The 12630-nt window shown below is 44.4% G+C and overlaps 1 protein-coding gene across 1 annotated transcript; it reads right to left on the bottom strand.

The window, feature by feature from the left end:
* Positions 1–6355: 6355 nt before the first annotated feature.
* Calml3 (calmodulin like 3) lies at positions 6356–7761 on the bottom strand. The gene has a single exon (XM_021181011.1). It carries the CDS (start codon positions 7650–7652, stop codon positions 7203–7205), a length of 450 nt encoding a protein of 149 aa, XP_021036670.1. The 5' UTR covers positions 7653–7761; the 3' UTR covers positions 6356–7202.
* Between the last annotated feature and the right edge of the window lie 4869 nt (positions 7762–12630).

A 12630-nucleotide genomic window follows, 5' to 3' on the forward strand; every position in this document is an offset into this window, starting at 1 on the left:
TTGGTTAAATTTTGCTGCATCTAGTATAGCAAGGGAGGCAGAGAATGGGTTGTATAAGACAATCTTGAGGGAGTGAATACTCTCCAGTCTGGAGAAAATGAAGTAGGAGGTATAGCCTCATCTACAACACCAGAGACACTGACACATGGCTAATGGGTTCTTCTCTCTTTGTATGCTCTAGGTTCTGTCTAGAATAGTGGACGAAAGAAAAGCTGGCTAAAGTCACTAAGGTAAAGTCACATAAAGGCCAATTAAAGGAAAAGCTTCCTAAGGATAAGACTTATTCACCACTGGGTTGGGCGTGACCCCATTGAACTCTCTATCTAGATGACTCATCTCTCAAGGCTATTGTGTCTCTTAAGCTTTTTGTCTACGTGGGATGTCGAACCAAATGAACTGTATAATATACAAATCTAAGACTCTATAAACCTAAATTTTAAGTCTTAACCTGATTTTCAGGCCCCATGATCGTAATGCCAAGTTGCCTGTTTATGTGGGGAAGGAAGCAGTACATTCCAAACTGTCAAACACTCAGTGCTAAGCAGACGCGAATACCCTGGCACTTCCTCAGAAGGGCAGATGAAGAGAGAGCTCAAGTTTTCTCATCGTTGCTACATGGGTCCTCAGCAGAGTCATTCTTTGGATACTGTTTGAAATCTAGAGCCTGGGGAATTTTGTTAGAGTTTATCCCACATTTTTTCCCACATTGTAGGGTAAGTCTTCCCTTCACTTTGGATAGTCTCAGAAGTCTAGAAGTTAGGAATCTCTGGATTATTCATATGAAATCAGAGTCTGACAAAGAAAGGTGGCTTTAGAACAAGTCGTCAGCCACCCTTGTGGGCCTGGGAATAAAGAAAAATAGACTATGAATACCTCTTAACTCTTTTTAGAGTGAATATGTTAGTATTCTGAGGCTGCTGTATCGAAATGCTATAGGTTGGGCTTCTTTTTAAAACAGGAAAGAAAGAAAAAGAGAAATGTATTTTTACAGTTCTAGAGTCTGGATGTCCAAGATTCCTTGTGGGGAGGGGTGGTTTCTTTCTGAGGTCTGTATGGGAGAATTTGTTCTAAGCTTCTCTCTTCAGCTTATAGATGACCAACTTCTTACATCTTTACATCTCTTCTCTGAATGCACATATTTGTCTAAATTTCTCTTGCTTATAAGGACACCATTAACACTGGAGTAGGACTAGTTCTAATGACTTCATTTCAACTTGGTTGCTTCTGCACAGCCACTACCTCCAAATGTACTCACATTCCATAGTGTTGTTATTAGGACTCCAACGTACGATGTTTGGGAAACAGCTTGCTTGAAATGGAAACAGGCTCATCATCTGGACCCTCATGATGTGTATTATTGTGGGAATCAGATTCCTTCTTTGGAAGCTGAGAAACCAAGATGCCTCCCAGTTGTTTAACAACAATGACCATGGCTTATACTTTTCTTTAGCTCCCTGGTCTCAGGCTTTACCATGGAGATCTCCTTTGTTCATCCTCTTATTTGAGCCCACAACCTCACTTAGATCCAATACACTTGATCTCAGGCGGATTGTTCTCATGGCTTCTTTTTGGCAGAATGCATAGGAAATGACCATAGGAGTCAGTCTGATGCAGGATCAAACTCCAACATAGGCTGTGAGACTTTGATGAAACTTATTTAAAATCTTGAAATCTCAGTCTATTTTAAAAATGAGTGAATCAATATAGCTGTCTGACAAGACCCTGACATAGCTCTCTCTTGTGAGTCTATGCCAATGCCTGGCAAATACAGAAGTGGATGCTCATAGTCATCTATTAGATGGAACACAGGGCCCCTAATGAAGGAGCAAGAGAAAGTACCCAAGGAGCTGAAGGGATCTGCAACCCTATAGGAGGAACAACGATATGAACTAACCAGTACCCCCCAGAGCTGTGTCTTTAGTTGCATATGTAGCAGAGGATGGTCTAGTCGGCCATCAGTGGGAGGAGAGGCCTTTGGTATTGTGAAGATCAAATGCTCCAGTACAGGGGAATGCCAGGGCCAGGAAGCAGGAGTGGGTGAGTTGGGGAGCAGGATGTGGGGAGGGTATAGGGGGCTTTGGGGATAGCATTTGAAATGTAAATGAAGAAAATATCTAATAAAAAATATAGCTGCCATATCAACTTATTTTGAGGATTTGGTGATGATGCTTTGTGCCAGTGTGGCCCAGTAAAAACTCTACTTCTGTCATGGGAGACTGTAGACTAGAGTCTTTTGGGGTTTTTGTGGGCTATGAATGAAATTAGTTGGTTAGTAACTATGGGAGGTGAGTGTCTCCTGTGGACTGGTAGGGCTAACTGTAGTTGGACTTCTGTGGTCCATCCCCAGAGAATCATCCCCACTGATGTGGCATGGCAGCCCTCAGAGTGTGCAAGATAGCTTGGGCCTACCTGAAATTTAGCTTTCAGTCACATGTACACAAAGCTCAGCTCCTTTGTCCTCCTGAGTAGTGCTAGGTGCGCCAGGAGGAAGGGAAGGACCCAGAGAAGGTGTGTAGGTGACATTGATTGTTTCCATATTACATCCACTACAATGCCCTTCTCCTTCAAGCTGGAAGCTGAGCTAGCCTATCCCACACCCAGCACCTGTCAACCACACTTGCACTTCATCATGGGAGTGGCTTAGGAGAGTCTTTTCCTTAGTGGTTCCCTGATCAACCACATTCCATTCCCTGTCTAGTTCAGAGTTCTAGCTGAGGACTTGTTGCTATGAAAACAATCATCAGAAAGGCAGAATAATGGAGAGGTTGAGTCCAAAATCTTCTCAGAGACTGTTTTAGATTCTGTATTATTTTATTTTGCCCTTCCTATCTCTTTTCTCCCTTCCTCAATCTTTTCTCCTGCCCCCCATACACCTCCCTCCCCCATCTATGTTTCTCTCTCCCCTTTCCACCTTTCCCTTCCTTCCTTAAAACTAACCAACCAACCAACCATTGTTTTCACCCATTTTTTCATTCTATATAGGACACTTTAATTCAGTATGTGACTTTTCATATTATATTTCTCCATCAGGAATGATGGGCTATTTTTAGCCAGTTGGTTCTTAGAGTCTTTGAACTGGCCTCTGGAATCTGTAAGGATAAACAGGAGCCAGTGAGGCTGGCCTATGTTTGGTTTAAAATTGGAAACCCAGGAGTCAGAGGCGAGCTTTATATATCTGGGAGTGTGGGAGCCTTGCATCCTGATTTATGATGGATCTCAGTGAAAGCACATGAAAGTAGAGGTAATATTTATAAATTCTTTCCTCCAAAGATAGACGGAATGTTCTGCCGAGCTGGAGTCAGATAACACCTTTTTGGGAGGGGGGCGGGGGAAAGTTGTTTAAATCTGGTAATTAGGTGTCTGAAAGGAAGGGGGGATGTTAGAGATTAGATACCTGCTCCAGAGTCTGTCAAAGAAGAAAACAGAATGAGTCCTCTCTTGCTCCCCAAACAGTGCGGACTATTTGGTGGCTCCTCCCTGCTCTCCAGACACAACTCTTTTTGCCTTTACTCAGTGGGCAAAATCCCACTCTCAATAATGGTGATTGCATTTTAGTCAAATAAGTACAAATATTTGTGTTTCATTCTTTTCTTAGACAGACAAACAAGCAAACAAACAGCATTTCCCCCATTGCTGTAATTAATTGGACAGGGCTGATTCCTTGAAATTTCTAGCCATAGTATTCTATGGGGAGGAAGTGAGGGCGGGGGGAGAAAATTAAGTTGTAGAAGTGAGAAGGACAGTGATCTATCTTGAGCACCATAGGTGTTACATTACTATGTAATGGAGTACTTTTTTCTGGGTAAACTGAGTCAGACTAGCTGTTGCCTAGCTGTAGAGATTGGCATTACTAGCCCTGGTAAGAGGCTTGGGACTCACCTGCCAGTTTAAGGGAGTCTCAAGATATCAAGTCTCTTTTAGTGAGGGGCAGATCAGAATGGCAGCCTGGGCTTTATATCTGTGGTGGAATTCTGTCCTCCGAGGAAAACAGCCACCACCATCTTGGGCACAGTAGGTGTTGCTACTTGCAAGAAACCTTCAAGACTGGATCTGGTGGTGTTCTCTCATTAAAGTGTGAGCTTACATGTGTGAGTGAGTGTGTGTGTGTGTGTGTGTGTCTGTCTGTCTGTGTGTGTGTGTGTATGTGTGTGTGTGTGTGAATAGACCTTTATCTGAAATCTCAGCAACTACTTTCTGCATCTCTTCCTAGCTGCATGTAACGCTGCTCTCCTGCGTATAGTACCAGGAGGTGCTAGCATATAGAAGAAGGAGGGTCTCCATCTGTTTAGCTACGGGGAAATGGGGCTTCTCAGAGATGTGCCTGAAAAGTTTGGGATCCTCACACTCCCACACTACTGCTTATAAACTCTAACTTTTAAGCTCTGTAACCTCATTGGGTCACCAAGCCAGACTTGGGCCAGCTGTGTGCCCAAGCAGAGGGTGCTTATTGCAAGATAGCTTCGAGTCTTCAGGACAAGAGGCTGCAGAAACAGTTTTAGTAAGTATCATTTGGGAAAGTGAATACCAGTGGGGCAGGCCCAGGTACTTGTCATTGGGCTAGCTGGCTTTGATCCTGATGTCTTCTAAGACAGGAGGAAGCACCCTACCCCCTGCACCCCCTTTACAGTACCACTCTGCTTCTGAGAGGTCTGCCTGCTGAGAAGCCCAGGGCCTGTCAATTCTTGGCTGGGAGCAAGCAGGGGTTTTTCCATATTACCTGCCAGTTCCTGCCCTGGCAGAAGAGTTCTGCATGAAAGGCTCTGTCTGAGACTTGAAAAGTCTAAGTATGAGTAGTTTCAGGGCGGTGCATGGATCACAAATAGAAGGGTTGCTTACGCCGCATTGCTGGGAACTGGCAGGGAAATACAAAAAGAGCCCCTCCTAGCTAAACTCTTAGCAGTGTGTGTAGGTCCTAGTGCTTGTAAGTACTTCACATGACTTACAATTTAGGACTTTAGGAGTCAATGTCAGCATTCTAGCCACATTATTTATAGGGACCAGCAAAACCCCTGAAGACTTCCATTTCTCACTTGGCTGCAAAACTTAGGAGATATCTGACAAAGTATGTGGAGATCTGGGTTATGTTTGCCCATGCAGGTATGTTGCTTTCTTCTGGCAGATGGCTCATATTCATACCTTAGTCTCAGCTCTTCTCTTCCAGGACTCCAGGGAGGTGCTATCCTGTCCTCTGTGCATGCTGTGTCCCTAAGGCTTCTGAGACTCATACCCCAAATCCCTACATGGAAACATCCAGCCAGCTCTGACCAGATATTTTGAAACTTCCTCCTGCTCTTCTCATGGGAGGCTTGACTGTGACCTTGGATCAGGGTCAGTTCTTACCTGAGATTCTGTAAGATGGCAGAGAGCCTTTTGTTGCCTCCTCTCTGCCATTGACCCTTGGGCTTTTTTGAGGGTGGCAAGCCTTATTGACTATTGGTGCCAGATGGAATCCGTAACTGTGTTTCATTTATGAAGGAACTTCCATGCACATAGGGCCTACTCCATGATGAGTATACTGAGAATAGTATTCTTGGGCCGATGAGATTACTTACAAGTAAAGTGCTTGCTATGTAATCCTGACAACCTGAGCTCCATTCTTAGAACCCACAGAGGGGGAATGAAAGAAACAACCTCAAAAGGGTGTCCTCTGACTTCCACGTATGCACCATGACACATGTACTCTTCTATATATACCAAATACACAGAATAATAATATATAAAATTTAAACATACTAATTATTGCCTGAGAATATAGCTCAGTGGTAGAGTGCTTCCTGAGTATATATAAGGCCCTGGGTTCATTCACCAGTATTGAAAAGAAAAATAAATACCATTCATATAATCCTCACCAATGTGGAGAAAGGCCACTATTACTGTCACAGTGAAGGCAAAGGGGTCATGCTCAGCCAAGAGAGGAAGATCAAGCCTAGAGCATGCACTCAGGTTCCTCAGTTGTAAGACAGGAAGCAAGAAATAGTGGCTACCCTACAGGATGGTAGCAAGTTCCTATACAGACTAAGTACCTCTCACTTAGCAAGGATGGTGTGTGGGTCCTGGTATCACGAAGAGGCGAGGCCATGGAGATGATAGAATGGCTAGATTGCAAGCCAAGGCTGTCCCACTCACTGCAGAGCTAGCCCACCCTCACCATTTTACAAAGGAGGAAACACTGAGGTAACGGGGAGGTGGAGCCAAGGAAGATGGGCGTTTTTGATGAGTCCCACTCTAGAGTCCACATCACAAAAAAAACATGCATTAAAAACAAACAAACAAAACGGAGGTTGCTGACTGGTTTATCTTCTAGACTTAAGAAATAGTGTTTAATTAGAAGCAGAAAAGAAATAGGAACGTCGTGTCTTATTAACTTATTTATTTCCCTGCAGCTTCCCCCTCTCTTGCATATAAATTTCTTTCCTTTGAGATGAATACAAACATGTTACAATGACCCCCAGCTCTACTCTAAGCTCAGAAAACAAACAAACAAACAAACAAGCATAAAACCAGGATCACAGAGGTTTCTTTGGTGGAGACAGACAGGAATAAGCAAAGTCTGTGTGGAAGGGAAGTGCTGTTTTCCAGACAGCCTGACCTCAATCATCCAAATCTTCACCATCACCCATCATCCCCATGCCCAAATCCAGCAGACGCAGTCTTCAGCCAAAGATGCCTAAGTACTATGATGTACAAACTGATGGCCACAGGCCACCTTGATGCAAAGCGTTGCATGCAGGTGACACCTTACCCCCACCTTCCCCCCACACATATCCCCACACTAATACAAATGGAGATTCCTGCTGGAAGTAGGCCTAGAGTTGATCACTTCTGTTGGAAACGGGGTGGGGGTGGGGGGAGGGAGAAGAAAAGGAAAGAAAGGAAACAAATAGGAGCCTGGGTTCTTTGCTCATTGTCCATGCGGAGATGGGACGTTCTGCTTCAGCTCTTGAGGGCTAGGAGGAGTTGATGCCTGTCTCAGCTGGAGGCATTCTCAGTCAAGGGGAAAGAACTGGTGTGAAGCTGGCAGAATAAGATGCAGAAATTGAAAGGTAGACTTGTGGATGCAGTCCATAGAGCCCCAAGGAAACAGGGAAAGACATCTAAGGCCTGAGTAAGATTCTCACCAACGGGAGGACAGCTATTATCCAGCCTAGCTTGTAGCCCAGGAGCCTCATGGGCACCTGGCTATGCCAGTCTGTGGCACAGCCTCATTTGGACACTAGCATGTGGACAAACTCCTCATAGTTCACTTGCCCATCACCATCTGTATCTGCCGCCTGTATCATTTCGTCCACCTCCTCATCGCTCAGCTTCTCCCCCAGCTTGGTCATCACGTGCCTCAGCTCGGCTGCACTGACGAAGCCATTGCCATCCTTGTCGAACACTCGGAAGGCCTCCCGGATCTCCTCCTCGCTGTCAGTGTCTTTCATCTTCCTGGACATCATTGTCAGGAACTCGGGGAAGTCCACGGTGCCGTTTCCATCCTTGTCAATTTCATTCACCATGCCTTGAAGCTCAGCCTCTGTGGGGTTCTGACCCAGGGACCGCATGACAGTGCCCAGTTCTTGGGTGGTGATACTGCCATCCCCATCCTTGTCAAACAGAGAGAAAGCCTCTTTGAATTCGGCGATTTGCTCCTCAGTAAGCTGGTCGGCCATGCTAGCAGGTCGTGGGTGATGTGGCAGATGTGGCCAGTCTGGTCTAGGCTTCCAAGCGCTAGCTGTGGGCTGGGCTCTTTTCCTCTGCTCTGTGAAGACAGGTGGAGACTGCAAGGGGCGGCTGTCTGTCTGGCTTGACTGGCTGGAGCTTAAGAAGGAGCAGGGTCCTCCCCCATCGTTGGTCTGGTAGGATTGGGCTGCCATGCGTAGACGCCCCCGCCCCTGTGGTTGCCTGAAGGCCAGATCCTGTTTAGACAAGAGTCCAAGAGCAGCAACCAGGCTGGCCTGCTAATTGAGTTGACGCCAGCTCTTGTGTGTGAAAGGCAACTTTTCTCGCCAAACACCAGCAGGGCCAGCAGCGGTCACGGCAACACCTTTTATCCAGGTATAGGGAAAACCTTTTAATAAAAACAAAATCCAAAACAAACAAACAAACAACAACAACAAAAACCCTGACCTGGTCTTCTGGCTCTGAGTTTTCTATTTTCCTTTTTGCTTTCTTCACTTTGCACCTAATGCTAAACCAACCTTCTATTCTGTTCTCACTATAATAACCATACCCCTTTCTTCCATGGGTGAAAAGTAGAAATTGCCTGTGTACTCCTTGTCTTTGATTTCTAAACTTTGTCATTTCCCTGAGTTTTTAGATGGGAATGAGGGTTTTTCTTCAGGTAAAAGCAGGGTCATCTTGTCCTTGGAAATGAATGCCTGAGTGAAAAGGAAGTTCTGCCAAAGTGTTTGCATATTATTTACTCTCTCATAGCGATGTACTGAGCAGACAGGAAAGACCTTGCTGGACTCAGCAAGGAGTCCCTCCACTCTCTGATTACAGTACTGTTGGAAGCGTTCCACAAGCCTTTGCTTGATCCCTGCGTGGCATGGAGCCAGAGCAGAAGGTCTCCAGGAGGCAACATAGTCAAGAAGGACCCCAGCTCCTTCCTTTTGGGGGTGGGAGTGGAGGCTAGGGAAATGACCTAAGGAAGAGAGCTTCAATTGATTCCCATTTGGGAATCCTGGATAGGCAAGGATTGGGGCAGGACCATGCTTAGAAAACGTATTATACTTATACAGACTTACAGCTATGAAGAGAGAATATGCCAGACTATCATGTGGATTGCAATTGTTCCCCATCCGACTCTCCCTCCTTCATGTTAGCGTTTATAATACTAGTACAAACGCTTTCTTCATTCAAGTAGATGGCAGTCTGCTTTTGTTGTTTAGAGGGAGTTCCTGTTCAGGAGAGAAGAGGAGCTGCCTATCTGCCAGCTGATTTACTTCCTGCTCAAAGGGTCCCACAAAGCTGAGGCCTTCAGTGTGTGGGAAAAAGAAAGAAGGAAGGAGTTCACTGTGGGAGAGGCAAGGAGGCAACATACTTCTTCCACTCACCGTAAAAATGAACTCCAGGGGAGCAGGGTGTGGACATGGGTGGCTATGGGGACCCAGGGGTGGGGTAGAGGAAGTAAGGCTATGGGTGTCTTAGAAGGCACACAGTGGACAAACACTCCATTTTAGTGGCCAGAAGCCACTCTCCTCTTCTCCACGTTCCTAAATGTTTGGTGGTATGGGAAAGAGGTGCAGGCTAGGAATGCCTAGGATACATTTTTTTTTTCTTTCTGTCTTAATAGCAAAGGACTGAACGTGAAATAGAATAAAATAAAATTGGTTTGGCGTTGATAAGGCACTACCATTTCTGTTTCTAAGCTGGGGTTTGTCTTCTTTCCTCACAGCCACCCTTACAGATACTAATTTTCTGTGTTAGTTGCTCATCCTAATATCGAAATACCAGACAGACAATTTGGGGGAGATAGATCAGTGGCCAGGCACTGCCTGGAGAGCCAGACAGCCTAAGTTCAGATCCCCAGGACCTACATTGTGGAAGGAGAAAACAGCCCCGCACAATATTCTCTATTCTCTACATGTGTGCTATGTTGTACACACACATACGCACACACACACACACACACACACCTCGGCACATAAAAAATGTAATAAAATTAGTATATATGCATTTTCACATTTAATTTTTTTCATTAAACTATGTGTTTCTGTTATCAAGGGAAATAAAGAAATAAATATTTAAAAGCTACTGTTGATAAAAATGCACATTTTATTTTCAGTTCTTTTTCAGGTTTATTTTTCATTTTAAATTCATCACCTGCACTTTTGCACACACTCTATGTGTGTGCCTGAGGAAGTTACAAGGTGTCAGACTCCCTGGAACTTGGGATCTAGAGTCAAGGATGGTCATGAGCCATCATGTGGATGCTGGGGGCTGAACTCAAGAGCCCTTAACTGCTTAGCTGTCACTCCAGCCCTATATATTTGTGTGTGTGTGTGGGGGGGTGTATATATATGTGTGTGTATGTGTTTGCATAGTCTGTGTGTGTTTGTGCACATGCCCAGGAACATGTGTAGAGATCAGAGGACAGACAACTTTATAGCGTCCGTCCTCTCCTTTCACCTTTATTCGGGTTCCAGGGATCAATTCCAGGCTACTAGGCCTGCACTGCAATCGTCTTTAGTCACTGAGCCATTTCACTGGCTCTACACTTTGTTGAACTCTGAACATTCTCTTCTTTTTCTGAGGTTAATTAGGATTTGGAGAACCAGATAATTTGAGCAACTTCCCATTTTGGAGAGTATGAGAACATGATGAGCAGTTGTTATAAAGTAAAAAAAAAAAAAAAAGCAGAAAAAATGACCCCATTCTCTCAGTTGATGGCCAGAGCAAGGAAGACAAGGTTAACCACCATTCCCCTCCCCCTCTATTACTACCTGGCAGCTGCATGGGGCATGACTGTACTGGACATGTTGCCAGCTGCCTCCTGGAAAACCAGGGCTTATGTCTCTAGAAAACGATTAACCCATAGCAGACAGCCCCATGGAAGATGAGGGGCTAAGGCTGGATGGGACAATCCTACTCCTTCAAGAGGACACAGGTAGCTTCGGGTTTCTGGTTTCTGGGGCATGTTTTTGTGGGTGGAACATCCAGCCTTTGCCCACTTGCTTTTACAAAAAAAGGCACATTGAAAGAGAACCCAGGAAAGGCATGAGACAAAATCGCTCCGTACCATGACTCACAAAGCACTGCCTTGTGGTGGCCATGCTGCTGCAATTCAAAAATTAGGAAACTATGGCAGAGGGAACAGCTCTCATTTCATGTCTTAATCCTTTCCCCGCTGCTCTCACCCTCCACACTGGCTCCTTTCTTTACAGAAAGGAAAAAAAATTGTGGGACTCTGTAGACCACTGGCTCTCAGCCTTCCTGATGCTGTGACCCTTAATACAGTTCCTCATGTTGTGGTAAACTCCAACATAAAATTATTTTTGTTGCTGCTTCAAAACTTTAATGTTGCTGCTGTTGTGAGTCGTAATATAAGTAGCTGTGTTCTCCAATGATTTTAGGTGGTGGTTCCTATGAAAGAATTATTTGATGCCAATGGGGGTCGAGACCCACAGGTTGAGAAACTCTGCTCTAGCCATTTTAAAAGTTACTGAGAAATGTGTTATGTGCATAATTGTTGTATATAATTAATATATGTAAATAAAATATTTAAAAGGGAGTTTGAGAGACTAAAGAACTTGACGTGTAAGTATAAGGATGCAAGTTTGGCTCTAGAATTCATGGAAGCTAGATGCTGCAATGCAAAGCTATAATCGCTGCTCCCATGGCAAGATGGGAGACAGACAGGGGCTCAAGGGCCAGCTAGACAGTTATACACTGCCACAAACAACAAGGAAGACCCTGCATCAAATAAGGTAGACGGAAAGGACCAATGCCTGATATCCTCCACTTCCTCATGTATGGTGTGGCAATGTGTGTCTGCAGTCACAACAAGAACACACATACTTTTTAAATTTTTTATGTGTGTGTGCGAGTGTATTTTGTCTGCATACATGCCTGTGTACCACCTTTGTGCAGTGCCCACAGGTGTCAGAAGAAATTGTCAAGCCCCTGGAACTGGAGCTACAGATGGTCATGAGATACCATGTGTGTGCTGGGAATTGAACATCTGGAAGAGTAGCCAGTGCTTTTTAACTGCTGAGACATTTCTCCAGCTCCAAAAGAGGCTTTTTATAAAGTGTATTTAAAAAGTTATTAAGGATACAAAAGATACTGTGACTATGAGAGATATAGGTATCAATATTTATTGTATTTCAAGGTACATCTGTGAAACATTCAAATATATGATTATATGACATAGAACCTTAAAAATATAAGCAAAAGCCCCATGATTTGTTCACATAAGTAACATGTTTTTACAAAATAATAATAATAACTTCTTTCACACACATACAATCCTTAGGTAAAGGAGTGTAAGTTCTGTGGTTCTATTTAATGCCAGGCCTTCATATTCTGCCAGGAGGCAGGTCCAAAATGCCAGATATCTGTGCACCTTCCCTGCAAGAGGAGAGCTTGCCTGCAGAGAGGACCCTGACCACTGAAACTCAGGAGAGAGCTAGTCTCCCAGGTCTGCTGATAAAGGCTAACAGAATCACGGGAGGAACAAGCTCTAACCAGAGACAACTATCACAACTAACTCCAGAGATTACCAGATGGCGAAAGGCAAATTTAAGAATCTTACTAACAGAAACCAAGACCACTCACTATCATCAGAACCCAGCACTCCCACCTCAGCCAGGCCTGGATACCCCAACACACCTGAAAAGCTAGACCCAGATTTAAAAGCATATCTCATGATGATGGTAGAGGACATCAAGAATGACTTTAATAACTCACTTAAAGAAATACAGGAGAACACAGCTAAAGAGGTACAAGTCTTTAAAGCAAAACGGGAAAACACAACCAAACAGGTAGAAGTCCTTAAAGAAAAACAGGAAAACACAACCAAACAGGTGATGGAATTGAACAAAACCATACAAGACCTAAAAAGGGAAGTAGAAACAATAAAAAAAAAACTCAAAGTGAGGCAACTCTGGAGATAGAAACCCTAGGAAAGAAATCTGGAACCATAGA

The sequence above is a fragment of the Mus caroli genome, chromosome 13 (genome assembly GCF_900094665.2).
Source record: "Mus caroli chromosome 13, CAROLI_EIJ_v1.1, whole genome shotgun sequence".
Taxonomy (NCBI): domain Eukaryota; kingdom Metazoa; phylum Chordata; class Mammalia; order Rodentia; family Muridae; genus Mus; species Mus caroli.

Coding starts and splice junctions, on each gene's coding strand:
- Calml3 (XM_021181011.1), bottom strand. CDS start 7,652: ATGGCCGACCAGCTTACTGAGGAGCAAATCGCCGAATTCAAAGAGGCT.